The sequence below is a fragment of the Impatiens glandulifera genome, chromosome 5 (genome assembly GCF_907164915.1).
Source record: "Impatiens glandulifera chromosome 5, dImpGla2.1, whole genome shotgun sequence".
NCBI lineage: Eukaryota > Viridiplantae > Streptophyta > Magnoliopsida > Ericales > Balsaminaceae > Impatiens > Impatiens glandulifera.
The window spans coordinates 37606122-37631712 of NC_061866.1; the positions used below are offsets into that span (position 1 = coordinate 37606122).

The 25591-nt window shown below is 31.1% G+C and overlaps 1 protein-coding gene across 1 annotated transcript; it reads right to left on the minus strand.

Annotated features, from left to right (window-relative positions):
• Nucleotides 1-14253: 14253 nt before the first annotated feature.
• On the minus strand, nucleotides 14254-22850 carry LOC124938484 (T-complex protein 1 subunit zeta 1-like). Its single transcript, XM_047478926.1, has 16 exons — nucleotides 22726-22850; nucleotides 22501-22644; nucleotides 22357-22420; nucleotides 21580-21715; nucleotides 18997-19148; nucleotides 18781-18828; nucleotides 18588-18680; nucleotides 17563-17669; nucleotides 17231-17345; nucleotides 17046-17132; nucleotides 16089-16293; nucleotides 15883-15977; nucleotides 15081-15149; nucleotides 14878-14985; nucleotides 14663-14781; nucleotides 14254-14549 (listed from the first exon to the last, which is right to left on the minus strand). The coding sequence occupies exons 2-16, from the start codon at nucleotides 22632-22634 to the stop codon at nucleotides 14474-14476; spliced, it is 1608 nt and encodes a 535-aa protein (XP_047334882.1). The 5' UTR covers nucleotides 22635-22644; nucleotides 22726-22850; the 3' UTR covers nucleotides 14254-14473.
• Nucleotides 22851-25591: the final 2741 nt, after the last annotated feature.

Consider the following 25591-nt stretch of genomic DNA (forward strand, 5'->3'; position numbering starts at 1 on the left):
TAGTTTTTAACATTTTTTAGTCTCTACATATGTTGCATTCTTAAAAAGAATATTTTTTATGATAAATATTTTATTTTTTTGTTTTATCTAACATTTATGTAGTAACCCTATTAAATTAATTTTTTGTTTAAATAAATGTGTTTTTAGGTATTAAAAGTATAATATCATTATCGTATTAAATTAAGGTATCTCGATATCAATGTACGGTAAATGTATAAAATTTTTCTATACCAAAACTTTTGATAAGGTATAAGATATGTATAAAAAAAATTAAAATATACCATATCAATTCATCACTAAATTTGAATAATAAATTAAGTTATTTTTAAAAATGATTAAACAAAATAATTTAGTTTAGTAAGTTGAACACTAAATAATTAGTTTGAAAAACCACCTTGATGCTTTTTTTTTTCTTCATTGGATACAGTAAAAAAAATACTTAATATCGATGACTTAAACATCTAAGGTAAAAGGTGGAATAAATAATAAAATAAAACTTAATTTTAACTACTTAATATTAATATTAAATATTTATTTAACTTTTTTCTATTTTGTTTCTAAGTCCAATTTTTTTTTTTCATATTCACTATATTTTCTAAATCGGTCCTTATATATATAATATAATTATATATTAAATGAATCATTTTTAACTATGCATATTTATCAAATAAAATTATGCAGTCATATTATCAATAACAAAGTTCTTTTAGTGTAAATTTATAAAACAATAACTCAAAACCTACAATATTGTAACCAATAACTAGAATGAAAGTAATAATAATATAAATTGTACTATTTTTTAAAATAAGGAAGATTAGCATTACATTCCACATCGTTACTATCATTTTCAGTGAGAATCAAACCGGCCGTAATATTTTGATATCTTCAATTATTTCCACTTAGTCACGTTTTGGTAGAGTTATAATTTGCAATATAGAAAATGAAAAGTTTGAAAATATTGTTTATGTTTTCACACCTTACCATATATTCTTAATCTTAAACTATGCATCCTAACAATAATAGTTTTCTCCCATTTGTATTCCTTACCAAAATTATTAGAGAATATTTTGATTAAAAAAAAAATTAAAGCCTTATAAATTTTAAAACCCTAAATTTTTAAAAATAAATATTATAGTTTATTTCCTGATAGTTTCTATGTAGCTAATTTTTTTTGAGAGAAGACTATGAAAGAAAATTAGAGGACGACTGGAAGATATCAATTAAAAGAAAAATGTAGAGATATCAAAACTCTTCTAATTTGACTTTCAATAGATTAATGTGAAAACCATAATAATGATTATTAAAATAAGTAAAGACTTAATTTTTTTAGGTTTAATTTATTTTAGATATTTTAGGATGGAGATATAGAAAGAGATAGAAAGAGGAGACCGGGCACGCTTTGACAGGCCAGCATAGACTTCAATTTCCTTAGCTAAATTGATAGATGCATGTTTAGAATCAATAATCCATATGACTGTCTATAATAATGTTTGAAAAAAAATTAAATGATTTTATTTAACATTATAATAATTAGAGGAAGGATAGGGAGCACGATTTTTGGGAAGCGACTCGTACATCGAAAGTGACATCGTTGTTATACTAAAGTGGCATCGCTGTTATACAAAAGTGATATCGTCCCTTTTGTATAACAGCGAGGTCACTTTCGCTGTACGAGTCGCTCCCCCAAAATCGTGCTCTCAATCATTTTTCTAATAATTAAGTACTTGAATTCAGAGATTCTCCCTAAGGTTAGATCAAGTGATCATAAAAAGAATTATATTTAAAAAATTATTCAAAAAATTATTCGTTTAGGTTTCGATTTCGACTCACCCAAAATATATTTTGTATTAAAGTAGGGTTCATCAACTTTTTAATTCAATTATTTGAATTATTATGTCAAAATCAATTTGAGAAAAAGTAAAGAAAAATAAATTGTTAATAATATTTGATTGTTGCTTCTTAATCAAAAGTGGTTCCACTTTAACTAGATTGTGCACCACAATTAAACAAGTCCTAAATGAAAGTAGTCATTATTTAGCATTTTGGTTTAGTCGATATTATAATCGAAAATTACCTCAACAGTTAGCGTTAATTCATGTACAATTTGATTAATTGGATCAATTTATCGATTATTCAATTTGAGTAGTTAAAAATTTCTCATTCATACCATGAATAATATTTAATGTGTCGATTAAAATCGAATAGAGAGTTTATTTTGTTGAACTAGAAATTTGACTTTTATTATCCCTAGATCACATATATTAATGTATTTTGGAATTCCAGTTTAATCATTTCAACCAGTTTGATTTAATTCAACAAGTTACTCTCAAATTAATCCTATCAAATCATCAATAATTAAGAAGCTTAATTATCTATTGGTCAAGTAAATTCCTAGCTTCATTATTCAATAATCAAATCACAAAAGTATTACTTCATTTTTCAATCAAGAATAAACTGTGCGCACATTCGAAATTTTCAAGCAATTCGATTGATCTCTATTGACATTTCTAGTAAATTTTCTCAAATCATCCTAACAAGATCATATCAATTTCCAGCACTATAAACATCAATTACAAATTAAGAGAATTATAAACTTTAAGGTTCGTTAAAAATATTATAATTTAAAGAGAGGTCATATATAACTGGTTCATGTAATCCACCCGTACTTGTCACAAAAAAAAAGGTTATAGCATATTATCAAACAATTAATATATTCTTGCCTGTTTATTGACATTGTTTTCAAAAGAAATTTTAATCATTGACTTATCAATAAAATACATTTGGATGCAAGGTAGGTCTTTAGAGCATTTTATTTCAAACGACATGTTCTTTAAGGCAAATTAACATGAGGCTCTAAGATAAAGTATGTTGTGACATGTATCTATTCAACACTTATCTTGAAATCCTTTTTTTTAGCATGACGTCGACTCTTTCGGGTCAATCCGATGGGTTATTTTGAAATTGATACCTCTGACAGACTCGACGTTAATGAATGGAATGCAGAAGACAATGGGAAGCTGGTCTCAAAGAGAATATGGGAGGTAATCCGAGAAAAAACGCATAAAGTAGAATGGGCTCTCTCGTATGGTCAACCAAGATCATTCCTCAACACCAGTTCATCATATGGCTTGCCTTCTGGGAAAGACACAGCACTCGTGACCGTATCAGCAAGTATATGAGGATCCCGGACGTGAGTTGTCTTTTATGCAACGGAAGTGAAGAAACCATTGATCACCTGTTTGGGAGCTGCAGTATAGCATTGAAAATTTGGGATAAATTTTCTAAGATTCCGGAGCTGATTAGTTTCCCAAAGGAATCGAAAAAAATCAAAGAAGCAGCACTACTCAAAGTCAAAGGAAACAGATTCGCAACAAACGTATTCAAGTGCGGCATTGAAACAGTAATTTACAACATTTGGTAGAAATGTAATGTGAGAGTCTATGGCAGAACCCGCAGAAGTGTTGAAGATTATGGAGAGACATAGTCTCAGATTGTGGCGCACTTGTGGGAACGTGGAGAAAAGTTCCAAGTACGGAACAGAATTGGAATATCAGCAGTAATTGGAATTTACCGTTTACTGAAATCATTAGAAACGAAAACCTTGTAATCAGATAGTTCATTTACATTTTTGCTTTTATTCAAAATGATACGACTTCGAAATCATTCTAGAACTGTTTAGAATGATCTCTTAAAACTTGTGGGTTTTTTTTCCCGTTTTTGAGAATTTTTAATGAAATTACGCTAAGTCGTTTTTTTAAAAAAAAATTGATACCTCTCTTGCTAAAAACAAATTATGAACTTTGCATAACTTTGTTATGACCTCATAAATATAAAATTCTTTGTTGGTTTCATTTGTGATTCTCATTTTTCTAATATCTTCCATTGTAGCATAATTTTAGACATATAATGAGTTTTTTTCTCTATTATTGGTATTTTCCGTCTTCATTTCCTCGTAGTCATGTCATCAATTTATAACACATTCTTTTAAACTAAGTTTATTATATTTTCATTAATACTTTATTTTTTATTTCATTTCAATTTTCACCATATCCAGATCTCAGTCTCTAAGTTTTTGCAGTAACTTAAAATTTGATTTTTCTTTTCATGTCTCGTCCCTTGCATGTAATGAACATTCTTTTCCTATAACCTAGAATGCCAAGATTGTACATCGTGCTGAAAATTGTTCTTAACCACTTGTTTTAACTTAATTTCATTCATGTAGCCTTTTATTATGTTTTGAGGTGTTATTTTTCTCCGATAGTTTTTTGTCATCTATTGTTTGTATTGATATGAATTTTCTCTCCAACTTTCTCGTATGATGTTGTGATCTCTGTGTGACTGCGTAACTAATGAAATGATTAATGAGTTCCAAATTCAGAATCCGTGGTTGATCTTTTTCCATGATACATTTCAAAGGGTTAGGATATCTATTTGGTGCATGTAGTAAGATCCATCTTGTTTTAGGGAATGAAAATCCAAATTTAATTTCTTGGTTGTTAGTTAATGGGCAAGACTAGAAGTATTGATGTAGACAATGACCCTCATATGGGAGACATATGGCATCCTTCTTATTTAACATAACAAACATACAACATCACTTGTCTAACCCATCACCTCATGGCTTTCCTACTTGCCCAACACACATAAAAATCTGCAATCTTCCGTTCTAATAACTCATGATCAAAAGCAAGAGCATCACACCTCGATGGATCGGCAGCGCTACAAAACCCTAGTTCTTGCTTCTCTTTTCATTCTTTTCTTCCTTAGAGGCTCGCCCCGAGGTAAAATCATAAATACACACTAACATATAACTAGCTAGCTAGTTTCTGGTTTTGAATTCTTTCTCGGTTGTTACAGTTAATTGTTTGCGAGAGAAAACCGATGATCTTGAGAAGGGTTTGAGCGGTCATAGTACTATTTCAAGAAAATTAGGGAAGGTAAGTACAAGAGGGCATGAAGATTTGATCACAATAGACTATACTCCAGCTAAAAAGAAGCCTCCCATTCATAACTAGGAAATGCATAAAGCTGTCTGTTTCAAAGAAGATTATCACTTGAATATATGAAGCCTAAATGTGTAAGAAAGAACATATAGTTTTAAAAAAAACATACTTTCATATGTATGTATTATGTATATATATGCATAATGTTTATGAGTGTACCCACACAACTCAAACCCATTTTCATATTGCTTTCTTCAAACTATTGAAGACATGAAGAAGGATTACTAAGGCATATATATTTCCTTTGAAACCTCTGTAAACGATTTACTTCCATTACAAATCACTCTTCCTGATTGAAAACTCTTCAATTTGGTAATTGATTCCTCTCCGTGTTGATTCTTCAATTCTTCAAGAATAAAAAGAAGTTTGATTGAATTTGATTTTGGAAAAGTTAGACGTTTTTTCATTAGTTAAAGATGTTGCAAATAGCGCAAACAGTTAGGGTTAAAGAAAAACAAATTGAATCTTACCTTTAATTGTTAGCTTCCATGGTCAAAACCCCATATTACCCAAGAGAAAATTTAGTTTTAAATGTTTAGGTTAACTTGTTATATTGTTTCTTTGATGAAAAGGTTCTTCCCTTTTCAAAAAAAAAAAATATTATATAGTTGGTGAACTGGGTGATCAAAATTCTTATACCCAAAAGTTTTTCTGAAAAATTCTACTATAATAAGACTTTTAGATCATTGGTATATTCTTAATATTAATTTATATACTTGAAAAATAATATCATAAAATAAAAATGATTTTAGGATAAGATTTATTTTGTATATGAAATTATATCCTTTGTTTCTTTACACATTATTGTCTCACTTTTATTCAATAAATTTGAAGAGTTAATAAGTAATTAAGGTGAAATGTGAATATTTGAGTTAAAATATAATCTTCTATGCTATATATATAATTATACTTATCTACAAATATATTTGGTAACTCAGCAGATTTTAAATTTGTCTAGAATATTTAGAAACTTTTTAGGCGTGAAACATTTTAATTAAGTTATATAAAATACACTAATTTATTTTATTTTTATAAGGTCATTTATTAGAATTTTCTCTTCATATTTGGACTATTTTAAATAAACAAAAAATATTCAACCATAGTTCAAGTTGAACTAAGGTTAAAAATTCCAAAAATTCATATTCAATTTTCACTTTTAAAAATATTTATTTAAATGGAAGATTATTGTTAGATTAAAATGATTAATTAACTTAGCATAATCAGTCAACGATTACAAGATTACAAAATTACAAGATTTTGAATATTTAGATTAAATAATCAAAAAATGAGAAATTGTTAAGTAAAAATAGATAATTAATTATTAGTATTAATTAACTATTAAATAAGAATTTAACTGAGTTAATCTTGTGCAGATTAAAATCGGAAGGAAAGTTGATTGGTATTTTCTTAAGTCAGCTCGGTTTTATACTTCAGCATTTAAGATCGGTTACTTCAATTATCGGCATTTAAGATATCGGTTTTATGAAGAAGCGGAATCGGTATTTTAGATATCGGTTTTATGAAGTAGTGGAATCGGTATTTTATATATTGGTTTTATAAAGAAGCGGAATCGGCTTTCAGATATATCGGTATTATACAAAAGCGCGTCCAGCTTTTTGCATATCGGTTTTCTGAGACGCATAACTTGTATTTTTACGAAGTCGGTTTTCTAAGATGCGTAGCCGGTACTTTTGCAAGTCAGTTTTCTAAGATGCATAGAAGATATTTTTACGAAGTAGGTTTTCTGAGACGCGTAGCCGGTACTTTTGCAAATTGGTTTTCTGAGACGCGTAGCCGGTATTTTACGAAGTCGGTTTTCTACCAAAGCGGAGCCGGTAGTCTACATTTCGGCATTTTATAAATCGGTTCTCCGTAGAAGGGCATCCGGTATTATCCTTACTGCTTCTCAAAATACAAACATATTTCTAGTAGCTGCAGATATCAACTTTATGCTACATCGGTATTCTATTTACATTTTGTGCAAATCTAAGGAAGATGTCTTGGTAGCAGTTGTCTGCCAACACAGTTCAGACTATCAAAAGCACCTAAAGACAAATTATTCATGCTGCACGTTCCTAGGAAATCATAATCCAATTAATGTCTTCCTGGCTTATTATGATCAAAGTACAGACAAGATCAAAGGATATCACATCCAATGTACTACTCTGAACCTCAACCAATCAAGATCAATAAAGGTGTCCTATGAAGAAAATATATCCGTTGAAGAAGCAAAATATGGTCGTTGACGTTTGCTTATTTAAGAGAACAAAGAAAAATTGGCTGAGTACGCAGTTCTTGATCAATCCTTGCCCCAACCTTAAGCAATCACAACCGATCAACTCTCTCAAGCTCAAAAGGTTTAATAAGTCTTCAAGTGTGTTAGAGTCTCAAAAACTGTATTACAATACTACATATTCTGCGTGAGTTTGTTAGCATTGTAAGTTGACAGAATCCGTTTCTGTTCAACAGAGAGTGTGTGCTAGGAGTTCGAAAGCAGGAAGTAATTAAGTCATGGTTATTCAACTGGGTTGTGTGCGGGTGTTGTATTCAATCAAATCTTCTAGTGAATATCCTCTTAAAAGTTTGAGAAAAAGGGGTGACGTAGGAATTTTACTCCGAAAATCCATAAACTTTGTGTTGTGTCTTTTCTTCCTCTTACCTTCTAAACCGTTTAGTTGTTGCTTCAAGTTAAAACAAACACTTCCGTACTTAAACTCAGTTCAAGAGTTTGTGACAACTTGTGAAGAATAGAAATCGATAATCAACCTCTAACAGGGTTATTATCAACCGGTGTGTATAAACGTTCAACAATAGTAAAATCTCCGTCTCTATTTGCAATCAATCCCAACAATTATGATCATTGTGATCATACTAAATTCTTTTTCCAAAGAATAATGTATATGATTTAAAAAAAAAAACTCCAATAAGAATTCTTTTATTAACCTAGTTATGTATAGTTAATGTGAATATTTCAAAAAAGTAAAAAACAAAATTCAAACTCATAATATTTGTAGATATATTTATTATATTTTTTTAGTTTAATAACCTAGTCTTACAAAATTATTATTTCAATTTCAATTTATAGCATCTTTTAGTGCGAATAAAAATAGGATTTTTGTTCTCTTATCAAAGACTATTTACACGTCAATCTATTAGTGTGTTCAACATTTATGGATATAGAGATTAACTTTTTCTTCACTGATTTTTGTTCTTATTTAACAAGAAGTTTAAGTGAACTCGAGGGAGAGTTAGACTCAGTTTCAAAAGGTAAGCGTTTTTTTTTTTGTCAATCAAAAATAGAGAAAGGATCTATACGTGTCTGATTCCCGACAATTCATTCGCAAGTCACTTATTAGACGTGAAAGCTGCTCTAAGTCATAACGGGGAAGGCCGGAGACCAGAGACTGGAATAAAACATATATTTTGTTGAAAAGACATAGATGAATGTGGACAGAACACAGTGTAAACTCCCGCAGAATAATAGGCCGTGGATCATATTCTTATGGATTACAGTAAGAACTGAACCAATCTATCATGAGATAATGTAAACAAACTAATAAGGTTGTTGGGAAAAGAAGAATGAGGACTAGGAATTTAAAATAAAATAAAAAGTCTAAAAAACAACTGCTACCTAGAGTTAGAATTGCGATTCTTACAAGAATTGTGTTTACCCTCAAACCTTGTTTTTCAAAAGCATCACAAACATGCTCCAAGTCTTGCTCTATTTCTTTCATCCTAATTTACATTGTTATATGTATCACTTTTTTAAAACTTTAATCTAGCGAATTTTGCTTAAAAAAAATTAAACCAATGTAATATAAATTCTGATATCGGTTTCATTAAAATGTCAAAACAATACTAACATAATAAAACCTCAAAGACATTGATAGTGTATTTGTTAATCCTCTTGTATATATACCACCTCATTTATTTTTGGTTTTTATCTTTTTAGTTGAATTATAATTAATGGAGTATCTTTCCAATCACTTGTTTGCAGAAATCGAGTTTTCTCCGTCTAAGTGTGTAACAAAATGATTGAATTAAAAAAATAAATTTCAAAACTCTCCGACCATCCTTATATATAATTGAGATACTTAAAAGAAATGAGGTTAACTTCAAAACAATTTGTTTTCATAATCATATAACAAACATGCTCTTGCCTTGCTCTATTTCTCTCATCATAATTTACATTATACAGCCTCTACATCACTTTTTCAAATTTTAATTAGCAATTTTCACATTTGCTTTTATTCATTGTTCCGAACTGCATTAAGTAAATTAATTTAGTTGTCATTTATTAGTTAACTGCATTAAGTGGATTAAGTAGTGTTGTTATATTTTAGAAGGATGTCATTTAATATATATTTTAGCTAGGTATTTGATTAAGGAGGTACTCAGTTTAGATAAATTAAGAATTTAATGGAGTTAACCCAGATCACACTAGTAAAAAAAGACTTTATAGCGATTGGTAAACCAATCGCTATTAACCTTCAAACCGATCGTTATATGCCTAGCGATTGATCATATATCAACCGTCTTCAATCGGTAGAAGGTCTGCTTGTTGTTGCCAAAATTGGCACGGCGATTGGTAGATGATCCATCGCTACTCATTAAGGCTTTACCAATCACTAAAGACTTTTTTTTTTTTAAATGACTAAGATATTTAAGAAACAATACAGTAATTAATTTGAAAAATTACAATGACAAAACCTCAACAAAATAAATGAGTACATTATTATATAAGTTTGAATCTTGGTTCTAATTATCGAATATTTTAAAAACAATTATAAAGAAATTAAAAATTAAAAAAACTGGGAAAGACAATAATATTTGTTAAAGAGGAAAAGTTTTAAGATTCTTAATGAAGTGTTGTATATCAAAATTTGCAAACAGCTATTTTAAAGAGTAATTTAACCTAAAAATCATAAACTACTTATATACAAGTCAATCTCATTAATAATTAAATAAGCCCTAATTGTATAAAAGATAATAAAGACCAACAACTTTTAATTTGCTGACAATCAATACTTAGACTCACAATTTCCTCCCGTAAGCTTGATTTGGTTCAAGATTCTTCATATCGACCGGCTCTCGCATCTCCACGAATTTGACTCTTATTAGCGCCTTAGTGAGAATGTATGCACGTTGTTCTTTGGTGCTTACAAACTCTACGACAATCTATCGGTTCTCGACACATTCACGGATGAAGTGGAACCGAGTGTCAATGTGTTTTATGTGTCCATGAAGCATTGGGTTCTTTATTAATGATATTGCGGACATGTTTTCGACATAGAGGGTTATTAGCCTCGGCTCGCATCTGAGCACCTCGCTCAACAAGTTTCTCAGTCAAAGTCTTTGACATGACGCTACAGTAGTTGCCAGAAACTCTGCCTCACATAATGATAAAGCAACAGTTTGTTGCTTCTAAGATTTCCAAGTGATCAGATTCTCGTTGAGATAAAACATCATCTCTCATGTGCTTTTCCTATCGTCTATGTCATCGCCTAGGTCGTTGTCAGTAAAACCAACGAGTTCTTTAACTTCTCGTCCTCTTTTTAACTAAATCACATAGATCAGCATTCCCTTCACGTAACGAAGAATGTGTTATATTTCCTGTTGGTATATAGTGGTAGGTTGCTCCATTATCGACTCACTATTCCAACTACATAAGAAATATCGGGTCGAGTGTGTGTCAAGTACTTGAGACACTCTATGATACGCCTATACTCTTTCAGATCCACTAAGTTCCTTCCACATCCTTTTCGACCTGCAACTTTGCTTCCATCGGATACTTGCTCGAGTTGTAATCCTTGCTTTACATCGTGTGCTCTTTATTTTTTATGATGAAGTCTTCAAGTTGAGCGGCGTAGTATTCTTTTTCGATGTCACCATTGAGAAATGTTTATTTGACATATAAGTGGTGAATCTCTCATCCATAGTGAGCTGCGATTGAAAGAATTAGTTTGATTGTGTCACGTTTCGCCACTGGTGCAACGGTCTCCTCAAAGTCAATGCCTTGCTTCTACACATAGTCTTTTGCTATCTCACTTTGTGTATGAGAATGTTGTCTTCGGTGTCTCTTTTCAATTTGATAATCCACTTTAACCCAGTGATCTTGTGACCGGGTGGTAAGTCGGTGAGGTCTCATATCTTGTTCTTCCTGATGGACTCGAGCTCTTTCTTCATTGTCTCATACCACAGATCTTCGGCTGCCACCCTGTGATATGTTGTTGTCTCTTCGGTGGTGAGCAACAACAATTCATCACGATCTATCTTTACTAGTGGTGCCTCCGTATAAACATCTCGTAGGATTCCAAACTCCATAGAATTTTGTACGAGCTCGTTATTGTCGTTTCACCACTCCCGCTGCTTCTCCTCCTCGAATACGGCATCTCTTCTCACACAGATTTTCCTATGAGTTGGATCAAGAAACTTATGCACCTTACTTCCGTCTTCAAACTTCACATTTCTAGTGATCTTCTCATCGAGCGCATTGAAATTCTCTCGATGGTTCGTCATATGGTTGTTTTCTTTGTTGTCAAGGTACCACACGTCGTTGTTATTATACTCATCGCCACTTGCGAGGAGATTCGCCGTGACTTTTTCTTCATTTAGCAACACACCTTTAGTTCCTCCTTGATTGGTTTTTGCACGAACTCTTCGAGGTTTGTCTCCTCATCTTCAGGAAAAGCGTTTGTCACTACCTCAAAAACAATTAATGGTGGCTCCTTGTCATAGAAGCTAGTGAGGTTTGCCTCATCATCGGGCCTTTTGTTAAGGCATTCGAACGTGTAGTGCTCGTACTTTTGTCAAGTGTAACACTTAAATGTGTTCTTATCTTTGTGGGGCTTGGTGCCTTCTTGTCGAGGTGAGATTTCTCCATGACCTCGACCTCGACCTTGCCCTTTGCCACGACCTCGATTATCTCCACCGTTGTCGCTACAACTCGACGATCTAAAAGAAAATTTGGATTCTCCGTTTTTCTTCATTCATGACATCCATTCATCATGTGTGAGCAATAGGTGCTCCTCCTCTTAATCTCCGTAGTTGTGAAGTCTCTCCTCATAGACTTTGAGACGACCGATAATCTCTTTGACTATCATATTCTAGAGGTCACCAAATTTCTCGATCGCGGTAACGATATGCATGTGTGTTTATGGTACAGCTCTAAGGACTCCTTGACGACGGAGATCTCCTCCACCTTCTCTCCCAACGAGTAGATACCAGTCACAATGGATGTCAGTTTCATGGCAAAATTATCGACTGATTACCCATTCTAATGTGAATCACCTCAAAGTGTGTCTTCAATGTTTTCACTTTTGCCTCCTTTACTCTCTCCACTACAACATCTATCGTCTTTAGCGTCTATCATGCTTGTTTGGTGGAATCTTTCTCAGTCACCATGAGGAGTACGTCCACGGGGAGTGCTTCATAGATGGCGGTGAGAGTCATTCTATCCTTCCGCTCGTCGACCTCGTCGAACATCATGGCTTCCCACACTCCTTGTGCTTGTAATTTTACCCGCATCTTCAATGCTTACACCGAGTAGTTACTCTTCTTGAGTAACGAATATGAGAGTGTCACGTTCTCTTCTCTTCCGATCTTCACTGCTTCCATATTTCTAGTTGATTTTGACGACATGTTCTTCGAATAGGATTTAATACCAAATGTTGGTTCTAATTATCGGATCTTCTCAGAACAATTATGATTTAATACCAAATGGGGGAATAGAATTGATTTTTGAACAAAACCATTTTGCATTGTAAATGTATCATACAAACTATTTACCTCAAATTTTTAGACACGGAGAAACTGTGGTAGTGCACAAGAACTCGTGGTCATGGAACTCATAGTCATGGGTTCGAGTCTTTACACTTAACCGAAAGTATTTATCTTCTCTTCCAACACTCTAAACTATCGAAGGCTAAAAGTGGATGTCACAAAAAAATGGTAAATGAGAAGTTACTTAGTAAAAAAAAAAACATTATTTGAAAGGAAGTGATCCAAATAATTGTTTGTACCATCTAATTAACCATTCCTTTTTTATTTCATCAATAGATGAATATTAACTTTAAGTCTCAGATTTATGGATGATATTTTAATTAAATGACATTAATAATAAAAAATTCTCATAAAGGATCTCTTCATTGAGAAATATTATAGGTCCACTCATTTCTTTGTTGTGCTCATCAATATCCAAAATCTCTTAATTTGTAACTTGTGACAACCAATAAAGTTGAAAAGCGTTGAGAGCTATATAGATCTAAATTACTTTTTCTTAGTCTTTCAAGTATTCTTAACTAAATATTGAAAATATATAATATGTTAATGTTAAAATTAATTATAAAATTTGATTTAACCTTATTGATTAGTTGCAAGTTATATATTTTTTAAACAAATTTAGGTGGTTACTATCTCATGCATAGGGCCCGAGGGAAACTCACACCCTAGGGCAGTTCATTTAATAAAAACAATAAAATGTTTTTAGTTTAATTTTTTTAACATAAAAGTGTGAGCTTAAGGATTTATTATGAAAAATTGTAATTTTTATTTTATTAAGTGTTTTAAATTATAACTTCTAATCTCACTAAAAGAAATTTTTTACTAAAATTGGGACAAACAAATTTTTCTTTTTCACAAACAAATTTTTCTTTTTCACATTTTTCTACATGGAATGAAGTAGCCCAATTCTCAAGACGGACATGCACAAGTCCTTAATTGTACAAATCAAATAAAAGAAAGGAGATGTTGGCTTGGAAGAAGGCATAGACTAGGTTTACATTAATTATTTTGAATCTAATGAAAATATTTTATCATTGATTTACTATTCTTTATTTAGTATAAACAAGTAAAAATTCTTGTATTTAAATGTTATTACAATGTTTTAGAATTAATATTATTCATTTATATAATCAAAATCAGTATCTGAACTATAAAGGCATGGTTTAGTTATTTATCCTTGAGTATTATATTTACATAGAATTTGATTGTAAATTTAATAGTTTTTTGGTTTTTGCAAAATGATGAAAGCCACAATTACATAAACACAAACATTTTTTTTTGTATAAATAAACATATAATATGAAGCACATATTAACTCAATAACAAATACATGAATATATATAACATAAAAGGAAAAAATAATAAATAAAAAAAGAGGCAATGAATTGATGGACAACTATTAAATAAGCTTCACCTCAGACACTAAATGGTAAGCTTGTGATTGATTTGAATTAAAACCAATCCCAAATACACAAGTTTAAAAAAACTCATTCATTTAACAAATTGCATAAAAACTGGCATGGTCTGCAGTGGCAAAAAAATGTGGATAAACAAACTCTCCTGTAACATTACAATTGTTTGTCCTAAAGAGAACAAAAGATTGCTGTATGATAGAAGCAACAAGCAAACAAAATCTCGGAATCACCAAAAAGACTCGGGAAGATAATGAACAAGGCTAAGCTAGCAAGCTAAGTGGGCTTCCTCATATTGCGACCCGCGCGAATCACTTCATCCACCAACAGCAATTGTGAGGCAATTACCGGCCTGAAACCAAAATTATAATAAACAAGCGAATCACTACTCCCAAATGCCTACTGCATATTTCCTATTTAATTCCTTACCCAATAGAAAGAAGAAAAAAAAACTTTTAAACTTACGCAGAATTTATAATTTGCCGTTTGACTGAGTAATTATCAAAGATACCCTCCATTTGTGGGTCAATAGGTTCTCCAGTGTGCAGGTTTAGGCCAACAATGTTACCTCGGTCATGTTCCCCCTTTTCACAGGTTAAAGAAAAAAATTCTATCAGCCGAATACTCAAACATGTCAAGGGAACTTGATTTTAACTTCTTTATTATATATATACACATACCGTAAGGGAAATTATCACATCCTGGGTGTCAAGGCCAGAATTTTCTGCTAGGATCTTGGGAACGACTAGAAGAGCATCAGCAAAGGCTTCCACTCCCAATTGGGCACGCTGTTCAAAATTTAAGACCGAATAAGATGTTATTAAGATGAAAAAAGTGGCTTAAACCATTATTTAATTAAGATGGTTGCGTGAACGGTATTTACCCCTTTAACAGTTTTCTTTACTTCGTTGACAAGATACTGTCTAGCTGCTACCTCAAATGCTCCTGCCCCCTACAAAGCAATTTACAAACTCATTTACCGAAACATACATGTCAATGAATCAGGGGAAGAAGTATAGTGCTTTTATATCTCAATTTGGAAGTCAAGACCACAGAACAAAACACTGCACATATTTTTCAATGTTTCGAGATAGAAACATTGAGCCTACTAAAAAGTAGGGAGTGACATTGCCAATGCTACTAACTATGACTAAGTTTTGATTTTACATATGTGAGATTTATGTGACATAAAATTTCAGTGATATCATAATCCAAATTATACTATGATTGTTTGCTTCATTTGGCATATATATAGAATTTTCTCTGGCTTATGATCAAAATTATTTGAGGATATCTTAATCTTGCATCAAGAATTTCATTTTGATAATGCTTGAATGTTAACTTTTTTAGACCATGGTTTATTCTATGGAGGGGGCTAGAACAACAATCCACCACCATGACCCCACTTCAATTAAAATGTTTACACTTAACACTGGATATTGAACTTGTGACCCCAACTTCTGAAGTCCAAACTCTTTCCACTTGAGCTAACTTGGATGGGTGATAATACTTAAATATCACCTCCAAGTAATGAAATATTATTGAATTTTGAAACGGAAGACATGAATCCCTTTTTCTATCAAAATATTGAGAACTATTCAAGAGAAAAAAGTATCATAACAATGGACGATATGAAAAGTAATTATAATGATATCAATGAAAATTTGACTATCAAGTGTACTTACTAGCACAACTGATTCATCTTCAATGGTGTTCTTCACTGCTCTTAAACCATCACGGATAGCATCCTTAATTTGTGCAATAGTATGATCATTTGGTCCTTCAGAATCGTAAAAAAAATTAGAAACATAAAACTGTGGTACTATTTACATTACTTTGGTCTAGTCACCTTGTCAAATAAATAGTTAACAGAACAAGAAATTTGTATTACCTTTTATTAGGATTGTACAAGAGAAAGGATTCTTAACATTTTCTACAAATGTATACTTGTCTTCTCCGAGAACATGCTCATAAACAAGTCCAGCCCATCCCAGACAATCAGGAGTCAAGTCATCAACAGAGTTAACAGCCTCCCCACCACAAGCCAAAACCAATCGCTCCATATTTCTCCTCTTGGCTCTCCGAAGAGCAACAATCTAAAAATAAATAAATCCCAACAAATGGTCAATAGGATGAGAACAAGCAGTGATCTATCTAGAAGTGTAAGTTATTTTGTTCAAAGTTACAGAAGCCCTTATCAAGGATTCCTATCCTTCTCTCTGATTATGCAGATCATCAAGAGCTTGTGTTGATGTAGGAGTTTTAAGAAATAATTTGTTGGAAAAAAGTATTTTGATGAAAATGTGGATTATTTGATTAATGACTAAAATACCTTTTGTATTTAATATTTTAAATTTTATAAAAAAAAATAATAATAATAATAAAGGGTAATTTAGTTGATGATATGAATAACTTGATTGATGGAGGGAATCAAGGGATAAGGGGTTATTAGGATTAAATCCAAATAACCCTTAATCAAACAAGGCCCAAGGAAATGTATGCACAAAGACTAGTGATGATGTTATAGAACCAGTAATAGGGCTGCCAACCTGCACAAAAACTTGCTCAAACTTACTACTTGAATCTATCACTGAAAAGACTACCTGTCAATTAAATAGGTACGAAAATGCTACCCCAGAAGAATCTAATCATGCAGGTCTTACAAGTAAGCATTCTCTCACCAAATGAATAAAAGCTGAGCAATAATGCATGCTGATAGAAAAACAAAAGAGATACTTTTGGTCTCCATCAAAGCCATATGTAGAGAAGAAGCATGTGTATGTGGATGACATAGCATGTCTTACTAACATAAAAGGAGCGAGAGAAAACATAAGCATGCAAAACTTACCCCAGCCCTAGCAAGAATATCCAATGATGGAGGGTCGATTCCCTTTTGATTAATGATAACAAAATTGTTGTCAGTGCCAGCACAAACCTAAGACAGAAATACAACCACGTGTAAATTTCATTCTAACAGAATATTAATCCTTGTGATCAAAATATTGGTTACATAGTCTAGAGCTCAAGTTATACCTTGTTCTTCAGTTCAATAATCTTGTTCACCCTTTCATCAACAGAGCGTCTTTCTGCAGCAACCATTGCCTCTCTCTGCTCCGCATTTGAGTAAAAAAATCCTGCATTTACTTCACTAGATGGAAAAAAAAATATCCAGAGTTGTCAATCAATGAGATAAGACCAGTAAATTATATTTTGTAACAAATCAAATGAATCAATGCATAACTTGACCGCCTTATGGACACAATCAAATTTAGTAATTTCCAGAAGATAATGGCGATCAATGTTCCAGAATCCCAACATCAGAAAAGGAAACAGGAACAGCAAAGACAGTAATATTATCTGTGTACCTTTTTTCATACTCTAGCGATACATTACAAGTCAAGATATAACAGTTTTCAACTCTTCGTTTCATATCCGGATGTCTTGAACCATGATCTAAGACTAGACCATTCACCTACAAGAAGAAACATTGAAAGAATAAGACAGGAAGTACGAATAGAACTCTTCCCTCTGATTAAGTATCATTACAAGATCCAAGCCACAACCTTAAAAAACGATGAACAAAATTGATTATTTTACACTATAACTACATTACATAGAAAATAACAAGATGAGAATCAACAGAGATCTCCTTTAAGAATCTGTAGAGAATCCAAGCAGATCAGATCATTATAGAATCTTCCTCAATTGCAAAAGGTGGATAATTGCTATCACTTCATATGGAACTACAAAAGCTTATAAAAACTAAGTAGAGCTGAACAACAGATCCTGATATTTTATTATTCAGCCTCTCAAAAGAGCACACTATATAACAGGGGTGAAAATAAAGATGGAAAAAAAATCTGAAGCTACCCAATCATAAGAACATGCAAAGATAGGAGCAGTGGAAACAAGGTTGCAATAGGTCCATTTTTTTTTATCTAAAATCACCCTGGTCTTTAAAAAACAAAATAAGTCTTTCTTCCTTTGATGCAAAAGCAGAATATTAAGTATGTACTTCAAATATACATCTAGGAGTATATTTAATAAGAAGCTGAGAATGACCATAACCTAGATGTTTTCTGGTATAATATTCATCTAGACAAGATATCAAGCAATACAGCATGGACCTATTCACTCTTCAGGACAATAATCCAGTTCATACATGACGTGATGGGGCCTTAGAATTATTATACTAGCTAGACTAAAATATATTATACTGCTTCATTATCTCCAAAAATGTCCCTTTTCACATTGGACAACCATCAAATACTAATATTTTCTTTTGTTAATCAAATACTAATAAGAACACAAAAAAATGTCACCCAGTAATAAGTTCGTGAATATGGCAACAAAGCAATTAATCATCAAAAACAATTAGTAAATCACATACCAAACGGGTGTCAACATCAAACTTGTGCCGCATATGCATAATCTCAACCATAAAAAGATCGATAGATTCTTCAGGTTTGCGAATGCAGAGTACCTACAACATTTAGGTAAATGAAAGTACACAAAAATGGGTCAACAATGAAATGTCACTATCCACACTTGATAGAGACACTAGTAAGAACAGGGATACTCACTGCATCAACAACTACGTCAGTCAACTGATCAGACAATGCTTCATACAACTGCACAGAAGTAAATAAGTTAAGCTTGTAAACCACAAAAGAGAAGAGCAAACAAATAGAGAAGATTTTGTCAAAGAAAATGAGTTAGCTCCTTGGTCTTATTCATAACTTCTATTGTTTCTTCACTTTTTTGAATATTTATGAAGTCATATGTAAAACAATTGACACCTTTGTTCTCAGTGTTGTCCTTGCCACCATCTTCAGCATCTCTTTGTCAGGTTCATCACCTATCACTACAGGGGTCTTGAATTTTTCTAGAAACTTCAACGTTTCTTTTTTTGCGATTTCGAAACCATCGACCAGAACTCGAGGGTGCATCCCTGAACAAAGAACTCAAGTTAAATCTAGAACAGGAAACAAATGTGAAGCAATATAGTAAGGAAAACCACAAGATCAATCTAATTGAAAAGCATTTAATGACATATCAAAATAATAACTATAATGTTTTTAAAACAGGGCTGAGTTGAGACGTTCTGACATCCTTATAGATTGGTGAACGAGTAAAAATGTGTTACCTGAAGAGGATAAATATGTTGTCTAGGAGTTACGATCGATAACATTATATTACGTCTCTGCCTAGCCAAAACTGATAAAACTACTCAAATCCCAACTCTATCTTTCAAATCTACAATATGATGGTAATTTAGGAAGGGGTGATGCTGTGTTGTTAGGAATTAATTATATAACCGCAACTTATATATGATATAAACTTATCTGTAGCCACCTTGAGCACAAGACTTACATGTGTCCCTCATCATCATCATTGTTAGTGTCATTATTATAATATAATAAATTAAGACAATTATTGATACTTACTATTACATCGTTATAAAAAATTTTTTAAATGTTAGGTTTTGTATTATAGAGGTTGTGGTGAAGATAACTTATAATAATGATAATTTAAACAGTGTCCAAGTCATGAACGTGTGACCTAAACATTGTTCATTCAGCGACTCAACCATCAAACCACATTGAATTGGTATTACTATAATTAAAATATTTATCAAATAAAATAATAACAATATGACATAAGAGTTACTTGTTCTATATCCTAGCCTTTATTATCATAAATTTGTGTTTACTTAAAGTGATAATATTTTGTATGTCATATAATATTGTTTATTATTATAAAAGAATTTGTGATTTTGTAAATAACATAAGTTTGACTTTCACTGCTATATTGAATTATAAATTATATTCATGACTATGTAACCAAAAAAGTGAGACTACATCCATCTAATTGTATTGAATTTGTTACTCTTAAAAGTAATTCTCAAATTCTTTGTAACAATACAATCTACAAATTACCATAATCTACAAACATTGCCCTTTGTATCTTACCCATGCTTGCATTACACAACACTTATATTATTCTCTTATGTGAAAATGAAATATAACCACAAACATACAACTATTGCTTTGTCTATCAAATTTGTATGCCTTCTTCCTTATATACTTTTAAATGGATTGCAACTAGCTAATAAGAACAATCTGACCATCAAATGGTGCATAACAATCAACTTGTGGTTCACATTCTGAAGTCTGAACAACCCAAACCAGCCAACAAAGAAATTTTGTATTCTAGAAACCTATACACGGATGAATTTGTATCGAGGAAACTATGGCGCCATTAGGAAGTGGAGTGGGGTTCTATTCATTAATCAAATGCAAATTGTATGCGTGTACTTTGAATATTTGAGGCGGTTACTGCAAATGATGTTCACGTACATAAGGACTTTAACTTGAATTAGAGAAACGATTATTGAAAATAATGTTCAAATATGTGAGGTTTGATTTTTGAATTTGACAAATGGATCTAAAATGTTTCCATATAAGCTCTATTAGATGAATAACTTGTTAGGAGCGGACTACAGTATAATCAGTGCTAAGCAACACAAAACATTCGACATCACTTGCATACATACAATGGATTAGCTAAAATAGGTCACACACATCTTGAGATTGTCACTTCCAACAATAATTTTTTTTGTGAGTACAGGAGAGGAAGAATAAGAACCCAAAATTCATAAACTACCTAGCTCAAGCAATAACATAGGTCCATATTAGTTTTTCCAAAAAGAACATAAGAAAATTATTTTCCAAGCTATTAGCAATAACCTTTATAGCCTTCGGCAAGAGCAATTTACACAGCCAAATGTCTTTACGATGTCTATACATTGGTCCTCCAGTTACTCGTAGCTTCAATTGAATATTTATCATGAAGTACTTGGTGATAGAATAGAGCAAGCAGATTATTCATTAGATAAAAATATTGTCAAGCATTAGACCATTTTCATAGTATATGGCTAATATCCTTTTCTAAATTTCAATTTGCCTGCCTAAATGACCTTTTTATTTAATTTGAAACAATATACATACCAAAAATCCATACTCAAACCCCATCAACTATGTGCAAGTTCTAGTCCTCACATGTCCAACAACATGGTGTCAAGTTGATTTTCAATCTAATAAGAGAATAAAGGTTGAGGCCGATACTTCCACTATCAGGGACAAGAAACAATAAATAAATTATCAACTAAATTTTGGTAAGACAATTATCTTCGGAATGTCATGATATGTGCTGGCAAGACCATCTACATGCCATGTCCATTCTAGGACCTGTTTTGATTTTCATTATCTATAGCAATCAAACTTTAATACGGAGTACAAAATAAACATAAAACTTTTCTTTTATATTTTCATTTTACAAGGAACAGCAGGATAAAATATGCTAGAAAAGGTTTGCCTCACCTTCATCAATATAGCGCTCTGATTGTTTCAAAAGCTCGCCAATGAAGATCACAGTAGTAGTTGTTCCATCACCAGTTGTGTCATCCTGTGCAACTGCTGTCCTGGCTATCATTATTGCAGTAGGATTTTGAATTTGCTACAATCATCAAACATGGGAAGTAAGAATGTAGCATTTTTCAAATTTAACGCTCACATCTGACCCTAACAGGCTTGAAATAGTGTAGTTCAAATTAAATGAAGTAAGCTTGAGGCATTCTCTGTGTATATTTATTCTCCTATCATTATATATTCATTTTTGCAGTAAGGCAATGAAAATTGACCAAATAAATATGAGTTAAAACATGGAATATATGTTAGCTTGTAGTTCTAGTGGTAAAAAAAGAATTAAGACAAGTATACCAAATTAAGCCGAGAATACTAAATGGAACAATAATACCCAAAGATTATACGTCTTTTGCTAAGGTCCATTCTCATTCTACGTACTCCTCTGCTAAGTCATTATCCACTTTTTCTAGGGTAACTTTATCATACAAAATCATATTCATAGGCAGAACTACTCTTGCACAAAACTGTAATTAATATGAAAGTTATTCAATCAAAAGTCCATGTTTAACTGAAGTTTCCTAACAGATTCCAGAGTCCAAACTATAGAGTCTGTAACAACATCAAGTAACTTCATTTTCCAAGACTAACTAAGACCCAAATGAACAAATCAAACTATAGACTGCTCTGTTAATTTGTATAACATGAACACCAGAAATGAACAGAGAGACAAACCATTTCTTTCAATAGAGTGTTCCCATCTTTAGTGAGCTTAATATCACCAGCTCCACCAACAAGCCTGTAGAATCAAGATGTAAACTTCAATTTAAATAAAAAGAATCCAATATATATCGTAAAAATGAAAAAGTTGTCTCTCACATCTTGATAGTGCCTTTGGGGCCTAGGTTCGTCTTAAGAACGTCTTGTAAACCCTTAGCGGCATTGATATTCATGTGAAGTGCAGCAGATTTATCGAGAACTTCAGCATTTGGATTTAAAACTCGGAGTGACATCTTGTATTACCTGAAAGTGAATGAAGAAAGGAAAGCTGATGAGTGAAAAGACTTTGAACCTTAGATATATAGGAGAGGAAGAGAATGTAACCTTGGATCTAAGAACAGAGAAAGATCTGAGTAGTAACTCTGGCTATGGAGTTTCGAAGGCGGGCTCACACAAGGGTTTTGAGTTTTTAGGTCTTTCTGGAAGACATACTAGTCAGGCAGTTAAACGATAAAACGTCGTCGTTTAGATTATCTAATTCCATTTGTAAGTGTTTTAATAAATTTATTTATAGTTGTGTTTCACATAAAAAAAATAAAATCATTAATTTATTTTATTATTTTTGCTAAGACCGAAATAAATATTTACATAAAGAAGAAAGGAAAATAAAATAAAATAAAATAAATATTACAATCAATTATCTATTCAAACATAAAAGGTATTCTTTTTCACTTAAAAAAAACAATTATTCATTTATTGAGAGTATAACCGAATAAGTGAAAATAGTGTTTTATCTTTACCATTTGCAAATTTTTTTTTATTAGTGAGTTGGAGTAGAATGTAATCAGTGCATTTGTACAAATAATGATATAAAAAATCGTGAAAAAAAATAATGGTTAAAATGTGATAAATATTTTTAATTTTATTTTTAACCGTTTTAAGTTTATGGACGAGTCAACCCACAATCCAATTCAACTATCCATTTACTCTTATATATATTCAAATTAACCACAGTTCTCGACCTGACAATCTGAATACTTTGAAAGTTAAACATTATAAATTATTATTATAGAGAGATAAGTATTCATGTAAAAATATATATTGTATTAAGTCACTAATAATTATATAATTAAATTCATTTAAAAAATTTATTGAATTGTCAATTTAGTACCTCAAAGGATTAGAAAATTAACAAGTTTCATACCAAGACTTTGCATATAGAACTATGGAATTGTTAAGAGAATCAATGATTTTTTATTTTTTATTTGTTGTTTTTGTTGAAGATTAATGTAAAGGTTTGGTTTTATTTCAATTGTAATTGTAAAAAAAATTAGTTTTCAATCATCTGCCATCTGAAAACCATCTGAAATGTCCTTTTGTGTTATATATGTAGATGGAATGAATTCTTGAAGACTTTCCTATAAGCTAAACAAAAATAATAATAAAAAGAAATAAGGGATACAAAAGAAGGCAAGGGCCCAAATCATAGATGGTTACAGATTCAGTGAGGCCAGTTACTCAATCGTCTAGGGGCCCCCGGCCCACCCAAACTCCGGAGTCCGGACACTACAAAAATAAAAAAATAAAAAAGACTTTGAACCTCCCTGCTGGTACCAAAATCAAAATTATAATATAAATGAACCAACTTTAGATTAGATTACATTTGTTAAATAAAATACAAAATTAATATATGTTTTTAAAATAATATAAAATATTAAATTTGAACAAAATTTTGTCGGCCCTAGAGTACCTTAAAAATCAGGTTGTTAATCGGTTGAATGTTTTATAATTTTGCATTATAATTTAAAATTATTGAAATTTTAAACTAATTCCAATAATGGAATGAAAGTGAGATTTTAAATAAAATATTAAATGAAATTTAATCTAAATTTATATATATATATATATATATATATATATATATATTAATATATATATATATGTATATAATAATATTTAATTTAAATTTCTTGTTTACTTAGTCGAGAGTTGTGGTTAATTTGAATATATATGGGAGAGTAAATAAATATTTGGGTCGGATCGTGAGTTGACCCACTCATAAACTTGAAACGGTTAAAAATAAATTTAAAAATGTTATATATATTTTCGAACTTGTAACCTAATAAAAACAAGTAAACCTTTAAATAAACTAAGTTGACTTTATATTTTAAATTATACACAAAATTTGATGAACGCGTGACATAAATAACAATATATTTATACATATATAATAATATTTAATTTGAATTTACTTGGTTTGCCGAGTTGAGAGTTGTGGTTAATTTGAATATATATGTGAGAGTAAATGAATATTTGAGTTGGATCGTGGGTTGACTCGCACATAAACTTGAAATGGTTAAAAATAAAATTAAAAATGTAAATGCATGTTTCGAACTTACAACTCTAACAAAAACAAGTAAAATAAACTAAGCTAATATGATATTTTTTATTTTAAATTATACACAAAATTTGATAAACGCGCGATATTAATAACAATATAATTATTATGAAATAAATAAATATGTAACATTATATAATTATTATATATTAAAAAATAAATGATATATATATATAAAAGAAAAAAAATAAAAATAATTTTTATTAATAAATTTATATAATATATTGAGAAAAATAGAATATAATAATAATGGTATATATATATTATTATTATTTTATTTAATAATAGGATAAGTGATATAATTATTTTTATTAGTATAAAAAAATTATATAATATATAGTTATTCAAATGTAACTTATAAAATATATATATATATATATATAAAATTATAAAATTATTCAATATTTATAAATATGGTCTAGTGGTTAAAGTGTTAACATTTCATATTTAAGACCAAAGTTTGAATTTCTCTAAAAATAATTATTATATGTGGGTGCGTGAACATTTATAAATGAAACGGAAGCGAGAATGTTGGCTTGAGTAACACAAACATTAGTGAGAGAAAACCTAAGGGTTCGTCCACATATGGCTGAGTAAAATTAAACATTGGTGAAAAATCTAAAGGATCGTCCACAAAGGGTGATTTAGAGCCTAAGTTCATGCCGAAAAGTATAATCGAATGTTGGGAATGTCGGCTTCAGTAAAGAAAACATTGATGAGAAAACATAAAGGTTCGTCAACGGAGGGTGATTCAGGGTCTAAGATCGTGCCGAAATGTGTAATCGAATGTTGTGAATGTTCATGTGGAATGCACACGAAAAAGATAAAAAATAAAATAAATTCAACAACAAC

Coding starts and splice junctions, on each gene's coding strand:
- LOC124938484 (XM_047478926.1), bottom strand. CDS start 22,634: ATGTCACTCCGAGTTTTAAATCCAAATGCTGAAGTTCTCGATAAATCT. Junction 16,294..17,045: donor ATATTCTTGCTAGGGCTGGG/GTAAGTTTTGCA, acceptor ATTTATTTTTAG/ATTGTTGCTCTTCGGAGAGC. Junction 15,978..16,088: donor TTGTACAATCCTAATAAAAG/GTAATACAAATT, acceptor ACGATTCTGAAG/GACCAAATGATCATACTATT.